At 48.7% G+C, this 10,569-nt stretch overlaps 1 protein-coding gene, 1 long non-coding RNA gene and 1 pseudogene across 3 annotated transcripts in view; 2 read left to right on the forward strand and 1 right to left on the reverse strand.

The window, feature by feature from the left end:
* LOC134470890 (uncharacterized) overlaps positions 1-3,047 on the forward strand; it is a 21,766-nt gene extending 18,719 nt beyond the window's left edge. The window contains exon 4 of the long non-coding RNA XR_010040094.1: positions 661-3,047. This is a non-coding gene — a long non-coding RNA (uncharacterized LOC134470890). The remainder of the gene's footprint in view (positions 1-660) is intronic.
* Positions 1-3,886, reverse strand: part of Slc29a2 (solute carrier family 29 member 2) — a 9,999-nt gene extending 6,113 nt beyond the window's left edge. For both annotated transcript variants that reach the window (XM_003468266.5, XM_063227564.1), the window contains exons 1-5: positions 3,710-3,886; positions 3,392-3,473; positions 979-1,139; positions 696-835; positions 208-342 (exon numbers count right to left, since the gene is read on the reverse strand). In XM_003468266.5, coding sequence (XP_003468314.1) covers positions 208-342; positions 696-835; positions 979-1,139; positions 3,392-3,473; positions 3,710-3,738 — 547 coding nt within the window. In that variant the 5' untranslated portion in view covers positions 3,739-3,886. The remainder of the gene's footprint in view (positions 1-207; positions 343-695; positions 836-978; positions 1,140-3,391; positions 3,474-3,709) is intronic.
* LOC134470889 (intraflagellar transport protein 25 homolog) lies at positions 3,886-10,190 on the forward strand (annotated as a pseudogene).
* Positions 10,191-10,569: the final 379 nt, after the last annotated feature.

The following is a 10,569-nucleotide window of genomic DNA, read 5'->3' on the forward strand; positions in this document are numbered from 1 at the left end:
ACGTACCGGTGTCATCCCTAGGAATCCTACCGCAGCCCCAAGTTAACCCAGCCCTCACCTGTTCATTCTCCCTCACTGGAGAGCCTCCCTAAGAGCCTCACTCCCCAGCCCCAGCCCCAGTCTTCTCTCCACACAGGCAGCTTCCTCTTAGACACCTGCTCAGTTCCTCCAACTCCAGAGGCCACCCCGCCCTCCATGTCTACTCACTGGCCATAGACAGGAGCATGGCAAGAGCAGCAAAGATCCCAGCCAGGCCCTGGCCGCTGAGGAAGACAGTGCTGTAGGTAGATGGCATGGTGCCCAGCTGCCCGAAGAGGCTTCCCTGCAGCACTGCGCAGAATGCTGTGGAGGGCATGCATGGGGCCACCACTCAAGCTGGTGGCCTCAAGGACATTCTGGAGGAGGCACTGGCAGGCAAATGTGGACTCAGTGAGCAGAGGTGAACTTTCCTGGGGACCCCGGGTATTCTGATGCAACACCCCACATTCCTTCCTTCTGAGACTCAGCCCCTGGTTTATAGGAGTAGGGCCTGTGGGCTGGTCCTAGGTCACTATGGGGTCTGGAGCAGGTGACTTTTCCAGTCCCTCTGGGTCTCAGTTTGTTCTTCATGGATCTGGGTGATAATGCTGGTCTTCCCTTTCTGGGCCCTGTATGTTCCAGGGAAAAGCTGGGGAAACGAGGAAAGAAGTGCTCACAGTTGATGAACCAGACGGAGGCCATGGTGATGGAAAAGAAGGGCCCAGGGCTCACGTCCACCTTGACCAACGCTGCTGTCAGGGCAAAGAGCAGTAGTATGGCCAGCAGGCTGCCCAGAATGCGCACCGCCTCAGGGATGCTGCTTGGAAAGGGCAGAGGGCATCTGAGGCTGAGGCCCAGCAGGGGCAGGCAAGCAAGAGGTTCTACCAAGGGCAGGGCAGTGGGGTTAGGGCAGTACAGAGCAAGTTGGGGAAGGGTGGGTGGCCTGGGGCAGGGTCTCACCACTGGTACAGGAAGGAGTTGAGGAGAGTGAAGAGCAGCAGGGGCAGCTGGGACAGCAGTGTCACCCAGTTGTTGAAGCTGAAAGCGTCTGTGGGGCCCGTGTGGTTGGAACTCAAGGTCCCGACTGTGCTGTTGACCCCTGCCAGTCGCGCCTGGAAATACTGGGGCGGGGGGGGGGTGTAGCATCAGGAATCCCCCACGGTACCATCCCAGCCACACTAGCAATTGCTTGGCTATGGGTGCCTTGTCCTTGCACTGTCCCCAGTCCTTGGCAGGGTCAGAGCTCCCTGGATGTGCAATGATTTGATTGGCTGAAGTCTGGGACAGAGCCCAAGCCTTAGGAACCTCCCTGTGTTGGCCTTGCTAAACTGCCACCCTCATCCCTGCAGCAGCCTCCAGATTTATGCATACTCACCCTGAGCCAGGTTCTGCTTTCCTTACTGGCCCACTGCTTTCTTTTTGGAACACATCCTGTCATTTCCTGCTTAACCCCTTTCCCACCTTCTGCCTGCAGGGCAGAGGCCCAAGACATTTTGTTTTGTTGTATAGTAGGGACTGGACCCCAGGCTAGGTGTATGCTAGCTACACAAGTGCTCTGCCACTAAGCAGCACCCAGAGCACTAGGCAGCACCCCCAGCTCTTCTGCCTGTTTTGTTTTGTATTGAGACAGGCCTTTGGTAAGTTGTGGAGGTTGGCCTGGAAACTGCAGTCCTGTGTCAGTAGCTGGGATTACAAGTGTGCATCACTGGACTCCACTAAGTCCCAAGGTTTTAGAACAGCATTTGAGAGCCTTCAGAATCAGATCCCAGCCTCTCTTTTATGCCCTGTTCCTTGTTCTGTTCTGCTAAACTTTAGGACCCCAAGCTTTGGGTCTTTTTTGAATAATCTTTTGCCTTCACCTGGAATGCCCTTTCCTCTTCTACTATCCTCCCAGGCCCACATATACTTTGCCCACTCTGCTCTCAGTTTATGAGTCTCTTCTACAAAGTTAGGAGTAATCCCAGTATTAGGGAAGCTAAGGCAGGAGGACTGCAAGTTTGAGGGCAACCCGGGCTACCCAGTGAGTTCAAGGCCAGCCTGGACAACACAGTAGGTCTTATCTTAAAAAACCAAAACCGGGGGCTAGGGATTTAGCTCAGTGGCATAAGTACCTGCCTTGCAAGTGTATGGTTGTGAGTTCGATCCCTGGTACAGATAAAAACAAAAAATGAAAAAAAAAAAAAAAAAACCCAAACCAACAGCAAAAAACACATCCCCAACCCCAAACCTCTCTTACAAAGCAGAAGGAATATTTTCCTGCAGACCCAAAACACTCTACTGTAAGTCAGGGATGGCAGGTGTCATGTTTCCCCAAATCCTGGCACTGGAGAAATGAACTCAGGGCACTCGTATTGATAAATTTTTTTTTTTTTGTCTTTTTGAGACAGGGTCTCGCTATGCATTCAGGCTGGCCTTGAGCTTACTTTGTAGCCCAGGCTGGTCTCGAATGCGCAACAATCCTCCTGCCTCAGTCTCCCGAGTGCTGGGATTACACACTTGAGCCACCATGCCTGGCTCTCGATAATTTTTTTAAAAGCCCTAAAAATTATTTATTTTTAAAGTTCTGAGACAAGGTTTCACTAAGTTAGGCAACTTTTTTGGTACTGGGGATCAAACTCACGACCTGGCCTCGTCAGGCAGGCACTTGTGCAACTGAGCCAAAGCCCTGGACCCTGGGCTTAAACTTTCAATCCTTCTACCTCAGCTTCTGCAGGCTCAGGCCACCACACCCTGGTGGCATGCTACATTATTAATAACTTTGGTCCCATATTGTTTTCAAGAGCAGAGGCTGATTCATCTTATGGTTTCCAGGACCCAAAAGGGAGCCAGGCATTCCAGAGAAATTTATCACACTGCATATATAAGAATAACCAGATCTCAAAGATAACGCACATTCCACACTTCTGCTTTTTCATAGCCCTTGTGAATAAGGTTCCTAAGGTGGGTTTCTAACATCCCTCTGTTATGAATTCACTATATCTTTACTGCCTGGTCCAAAGCAATTGCACATTAAATGTTTGTTGAATAAATGAATGCAATTAATTCTATTGCAAAGAAAACCAAAGGAGTGCATAAACCACTTTTGGGGTGACTGGCCTAGAAATAACAAACTGAGGAGGTGGGTGGTAGATCCTTTGCAGGTCACAGACTCCCCCAAAGGGTCTGGCCTTGGCCCTGAGATGCGGGTTTTCCTGGCCAGGAGAAAGGCATTTCCTCTCTCTGAGACTCCGTGCTTCAGCCAACAAACGGGCATGCAGAGGAGTCAAAGGCGGCGCGGTGGGGAGCGCGCCTGGTGAGCCTCGGTCCAGGGCAGACAGACGGAGGAACAGAGGGTGGCTGTGGCCTGAGGCTGGCAGTCCGCGGCAAGCCTCACCGGGATGGCGGTGATGAAGAAGTTCCAGGGAAGGAGGGTGCCCAGTCCCAGGATGAAGAAGCTGATCCCGACTAAGTGGTAGCTGTGGGATCAGTGAGAAGGTCACCCCGAGGACGCACGGCTGGGCCGCCCCTCCCGCCTCGCAAGCCGCCCTCCGGGAGCGCGAACTACAACCTCCACCGCCAGGGCTCGGTAGCCCAGGGAGCCAGCTGATGGGAATTGTAGTGCGTGGATCCCGGCGCCTTGGGGCAGTAGCGGCAGCCGGGTAGCGCCGCCCATGGCTCTCGAGCCCGCACGCACCGCGCCGGCCCGACTCACCTGTCCCGCGGGGCGTCTCCCCGCGCCATGGTGGCCACCGCCAAAACCCCCCGGGTAGGAATGGGATGCGGAGGCCGCCCCCCGCGCCCCCGCGGAGCGAGAGGCCGACCTCAATCCCGGGAGGGAGGAGACAGCCCCGGCAGATCTCCGCGGGTCTCGCAAGCTGCGGGCCGGAGCCTCGGCTCCGCCCCCGGGGCGGAGACCGCCCCTCACCCGCCCACCCCCCATTCTGCTGGCGCTCTTGTTCAGGGCTCCGACCTGGCCTAATTTAAGGTCTCCGGACCCGGTCCGCTGCGGGTTGGAGCGGCCCAGTGGGTCTCCCCGCTGTCCCTCTCCGCAACCCCGTGCCCGCTCTGTGGCCGCGCCGGTGCAGATCGGCGGGCGGGGAGAGCGCCCCGCCCCCACCTTCCCGCGCAGCGCCGGGCCGCGGACCTGGCCTCGGCGTCTCCAGCATCGCCAGCTCCTAGGCGCTGGCAGAGCCGCGCTCGCGCCCCCTAACGTCGGTGCCCATCGAGGGCGCCTCTGCAGAGCTCCCCGCGCCCGGCTTAAAGTGAGCCGCGCCACGCGCGCCGGAAAAGCAGGTGCCACGGCCCGTCGCCCGCAGTGTTGGTGGGCTGCGTAGAGCTGGATCCCTGAGAGGCTGAGGACAGAGACAGGTGCTGATGCTTGGGGGAGCCCTCGCGCTGGTCTGCAAGACAAGCGGACCGGCGGATTCTTGAGAAAGCGCCCGGACTTTGATTGAGGCCAACAGAGAAGGCGCTGGCGCGCCGGATGAGCTCCCGGCGGCTGCGAGGCAGAGCAGCGCCAGGAGCCGCGAGGGGTGAATTAGGCAAAATGGCAGGAACGTCCTGGAGATGAACCCGGGCTCCAGCCACGCCACGCTGCTCGCGCTCCCCTGGCTCCTGGGGCTTAAAAAAACTCACTTCAGCAGTCCCACGGCACAGCTCATCAGATATATGCAAAAGCACGCACATCCTATTGTTCTTTCTGTCAAAACTGAAACGATCACGAACCATCACAATTTAAAAATTAATTTGGTCCTGACTGTCTCACGGTTTACGAATGGGTATGGTTTCTCGGATGCTGGGGACGCAAGAGGCTCAGACCCACAACTGGTATTCATAAATGATGGCGTTTAAGAGCCCTTCGCAGGTTCCTGTGTTTTTCCTTCTGCCCACTGTGGATCTGTAGGGCAGACTGCGCGCACTCGTCCGCTTCACTCTTTCCTTGCGCGCGTTGAGCACCGCTGCCTGCGCCATCCAGGCTGCTTGATGAATGTGGGCGACAAATGGATTGGCTGGCAGTGTCGAGCAGATGACTAGGAAGAACGAGGACAGCATTCAGTGACACCGAAAGAGAAAGTTACTCTCCTGCTTTCAAATCTAGAAATATGTCGAGGAGAAAAACTCCAATTCGTGCTAACACGTTTCGACACCTCTTGTAATTCCGCCTCCACCCACAGGTGGCTTTGGCGTCTGTTGACGATTTTATCTAAATGCAAGATAATAACGTTCTTTCCCTTGTATTCGTTTTTTATGGTTGCTTTTATTTTTACAGCTATTCAGACTGGTTTCCTATTTATAATAGTGATACAAACTTTTCCTGGAAAAGATCAATTTATGAGAAATGAGTCATTCGAAGGAAAGAACTGTGAGTGGGGCTGCACGTGGAGGTAAAGCATGGAGGTTTGAGGAGCCGTGGTTTGTCGAGTGCTGGAGGAAGAAAGTGAAGGCATTGCCGGCAGAGGACAGCCTGTCCTAAGCCTGGCTCGGAGAGACTGCTGCCTTCGAATTCTGGGCCGGCTTCGCTTTGGAGTGGGAGGAGGGGGTGAGCCTTCAACTTCAGGGCTGCTCAGTAGGGACTCCAGGGCTGAGCAAGGGGTTGGATTGCATTTCTCAGGAAAGGGTCTCGGCGCAGTCTGACGCAGTTATCCTTGTAATCACACATTATCGTGTAATGCAATTCAGACATTTCAAAAACTATATATGGAAAACGTTAATGTCAATAACTATCCCAAGTGTACTACAGAAGATAAAGGAAAGCATTTGTGATACAATAATTTGTGAATACGTTGTAACAGACACCCAAAACCCCAGCTGCTTGGCTTCTCTTTATAAAACCACAGTGACAAAAATATACATATCACCGGGCATGCACTGAAACTGGATGCTCACAGACCACGAGGGACGTGAAGATCTGAAATGTTGATCATCTTGGCGAAGTTCCAAACGACACAAAGCGAAGCTGTCCCTCTACATCGATGGCTAGTTAGCTGAGTTCCTGAGAGGTGCTGGATATATTTAAACCTTATACGTAGCACATTGTGCCTCTGGGTTTATGTACATACACTTTAGGCTCAGAAAATTGGGGGCAGCATCCATTTTATAAATAGATAGTGTTTTATTTTTAGTACAGTTTTAGACTTATGGAATTCTCCTATGAATAGTTGAGTTCCACATATGTAACCTGTGATAGCTTGGACCCCGGAATAAAATCCAAGGAAGCAAGAAGTTAAGAAATTTGGAGTGAGGCTGGGAATTTAGCTCAGCGGCATAAGCACCTGCCTTGCAAGCAGGAAGTTGTGAGTTCGATCCCCAGTACTGATAAAAAAGAAAAAAGACAAAAAAGAGAAAGAAAGAAATTCGGAGCAAAGGCTTTATTTTAGGCCAGGCCTGGCTACTGCAGCCTCCGGTAGCCAATATGGAGGTGGGCCCTTAACAGCTAAAGGGCAGGATTTTTATCTTGTAAAACCACAAACAGCTGCTGGTTTCACAATGCAAGGAGGGGGGTGGCCCACTTTAGAACAGGAACACAGCGATTACATTTCTTGGGAAGAGCAAGGTTCAGGTGGGCTAACAAGCAAGTTTCGATTAGGCAAACATCCTCTGGGGGAAGGCACATCCTGCAGACAAGCAAATTACCTTGCAAACAAGCAAATTTAGATTAGGAAGACATCCTGTTCTGCTCTTAGAGTTACCTTTGATCTTTTTCTTGCCTCAGAGGAGACTTATGAGGGGTTTTTTATATATAGGTTATAACAAACCCAACCCAGTTTCCTGGATTATTAACATCTTGAATTAAGGGGATACACTGGTTATAATCAATCAACCAAGACTGACCCATCATTACTAACTAAAATCCATCGTTTATAGACATGTATGGTAGTATACACCCGTAATCCCAGCACTCTGGGAGGCTGAGGCAGGAGGATTGCAATTTCAAGCTCAGACTGGGGAACCTAGTGACTAGCAAGATCCTGTGTCCAAATTTAAAGATGGGGGGAGGCTGGGGATGTAGCTCAGCATGATGGTCCTGGGTTCAACTCCCAGTACTACTGCAAAAAAACAAAAACCAAAAAACTCCACAGTGTACATTGCTTTGCTTTTTGTTTATGTTCTACGGATTTTTTTTTTCATTTCTATGGATTTTGACAAATGCATATTATTACAGATTCACTATTACAGTGTTAACATACTTCCTAAATTTCACTTTCCTAAAAGTTGCTTGGTAAAAAATAGAAAGGAGATAAGGAAAATCATAATTAAAAACTGTACTTTCTGGGAGATTGTCACTCCTGAGACCCAGCCAAAGTCACCCGAAGCAATCGCTGTGGGCACTGCCTTGGTTAATTCATGCTCCTTTCCTTTCAGACCCGTCATACCCTGAATTCCTCAAGAATACTGGCAGTCCATATTTGGCTTAGTTTAAAAAAGTAAAGAGCAGGAACCTGATCCTAAGATAAAGGAGCAAGTCGAGACAATTCAGAGAATAATTAAATTATTCATTTTTTAAAAAAATACTGGAGCCTCACCCGAGGCTGCAGGCAGGCCAAGCTGGCTCTGGAGCAGCTCTGAGGCCCGGGTGAGTGGGTTAAACCCCAGGATGGAAAAAGGCTGATCTCTGTTTGAGCTCTGAAAGGGCTGATACGATTTTAGCCACATCAAGTCATAAAAAATATCCACCTGAAAATATTGTCGATGGGACTGCAGAAACATTTTGGACCAGTACAGACATGTTTCCGCAGGAATTCGTTAGTTGTTTTCATAAACATATAAAAATCACAAAGCTCATAATCCAGAGTTACTTAGGGTTGGACAGAGCACATCTAAGGAGCCCATTGGGTTCAACAGTGGGTTGAAAAAGCTTTAGTGTACACAGAGAGACAGCTTCAAAATGAGGAAAGTATGGCACATGATGGCCATGTGACTCACTTGAGGGTCATTATTCTATCTGCCTTTGGTCATTTTGCATCTGAGCATAGCAGTTCTGCAGAAGAGACAGTAGTCTTAGTAATTACAAAAAGATGCTCCTTCATGATTTTTTTTTTCTTTTCTTTGGTACTGGGGCTCAAACTCATGACCTTGCACTTTGCCAGGCCGGCACTTGTACCACTGAGCTATATCCCCAGCCCCTCTCTTGCATGACTTTTTTAAGCAATGTATTTATTGAAAAACAAAGTTGCCACTAATATACTTTATTAAAAGGATTTGTCAACTGAATAAAATAACCTAGGGTCATATCTGTAAAATGGGCCAGTATCCTTCTGGGGCATGGGTCTTTCCTGAGATTTCCACCCCGTCAAGGGGAGCATAAATACTCTTAGCTCCAGTAACAATGTGCCCCCTGAAAGGCTGTGCTTTGCTTCTGTGTGCACTTTTAAATTCTTGCCTAATGAATCCTGTAGGCCTCTTGCTGTCTGTCCTGAAAATTCATTTTTGGAAATACGAGTTAGCAACCTGCAGTTCCTCCCACAGGGAAGGCGGGGTTAGGGTCCTTGTCTGGATGTCAACTTCCCAGGAGCTGTTGGTGACTCTTCACCACTGATCTCTGCCCTGTTTTTGTTTGTTTGTTTTGTTTTGTTTTTTGTCTTTTTTGTTTTTATCGGTACCAGGAATCGAACTCACGACTGCCTGCTTGCAAGGCAGGCACTTATGCCGCTGAGCTAAATCCCCAGCCCCTTATCTCTGCCCTGTTTACCGTTTCGCCTCTCCAGTGTCCTGAGGTGAACTCACATGGTATGCGCCCTTCAGATTGGTGTTTCTCATCCTGTGTAGGCACTATACTTTCCACCATGTCTTCTTGTTGCTGACACATTTCTCTTTATTGCTAAATATTTCCTCATATGGCTCATCATACTTTGTTGATCCGATTGCTATTTCAGGGCATCTTGGTTGCTTTCAGCTCCTAGTGATCATATATAGAACTGCTTTACGCATTCGTATGCAGATTTTTATGCGTACATAAGTTTTCAGCTCTTTGGGCAAATACCCAGGGCCATCTGTACTAGATTATATAGTAAAATTGCTTCATCTTACACAAAACTGCTGATAGCTGCTTGAGGAGGTGCATGCCTGTCATCCCAGCACTCAGAAGGCTGAGGTAGGAGGATTGCTGTGAGTTTGAGGCCAGTGTGAGCTAAATAGTGAAACCCTGTCTCAAAAACAAAAACAGATCATCTTCCAAAGTGACTGCACCATTTTGTATCACCACCAGCAACAAAACTGACCCATGTCTTCACTTCAACTTCGGTGTTGTTTATGTTTTAGGTTTAAGCCGTTCTAACAGTCTGTGGTAGTGTCTCATTTTAAATAGTAATTTCCTATCAGAGTGTCCATAATCCCAGAGCCCTGGAAAGCTGTGGGAGTAAGATTGCAAGTTTAAACCCCACTGAGCAAACAACTAAGACCTTGTCTAAAAAATAAAAAAATCCTGGGATATGGCTCAGTCCAAAGGCCTTGGGTTCAATCCCTGGCACCACACACACACACACACACACACACACACACAAAACACACACACACACACACACACACACACACACACACAAACACGCACAATTTCCTAATGACATAATGAGTGTCTCTGTTCATGTGCTTGCTTCACACCTATAGATATTGTTTGATAAGGTGTTGATTTAAATCTTTGCCCTTCTAAAAATTTTTATTCATCTATTTTAGTACACATGCTGCTGAAGTGAGCACTAGTTTCTGGTTTTTATTAGTACATGTCTGCAGCCATAATGATTACAATCCTTGTGGGAAGTTGCTACATGTACATAACACATCTCTGTTCTCTTTTCACCTCTTTTCCAATATTCTTTTTTTTTTTCTTTTAAGAAATGAGGTTTATTATGTTGCTTGTAATGGCCTCAAACTCCTGGGCTTTCAAATAACCCTCCTGCCTTAGCCTCTGGAATACTTGGGACAGAAGGCATACATCACCACGCTGGTTCTCTTTTGCTCATTTTAAAATCAAGTTGCCCATTTGTTTGTTTGTTGTCTCACTTGTACTTAGGCCTGGGCTTCAACTCAGGGCAATCCTCCTGCCTTAGCTCAAGGATTGTAAGTGTGTGGCACCACACCAGACTAGGTTGTTCATTTCTTAAGCCAATACATAAAAAAAATGTGCGTATTTATGGCCCTGATGGGATGTTCTGATGCATGCATTGTGCAATGCTTAAATAAGCATCTATTTCCTTGAATATTTATCATTTCTTCACAGTGAAAACATTGAAAATCCTTTCTTCTTACCTTGAAAAATATAGAGGACAAAAAAGCATACAGGGGGGCTGGGGATTTAGCTCAGCGGCATAAGCGCCTGCCTTGCAAGCAGGCAGTCGTGAGTTCGATCCCTGGTACCGATAAAAACGAAAAAGACCAAAAAAAAAAAAAAAAAAAAAAAAAGAAGCATATAGGACATTATTGTTATCTATAATGTCTTATTGTTATGTTTCAGAGGTTCTTTGTATATGTTGCCCACATATCCTTTATTAGTTTTTTGAATATCTTCTCCTGGGCTGTGACTTGTCCAAGAAGTGTGAGCAGAGCACTTAAGCCCTCAGCTGGGTAGGGGGAGGTGAG

This window comes from Cavia porcellus, unplaced genomic scaffold (assembly GCF_034190915.1).
Source record: "Cavia porcellus strain 051 isolate PalLab524CR breed Dunkin Hartley unplaced genomic scaffold, mCavPor4.1 scaffold_17, whole genome shotgun sequence".
Taxonomy (NCBI): Eukaryota; Metazoa; Chordata; class Mammalia; order Rodentia; family Caviidae; genus Cavia; species Cavia porcellus.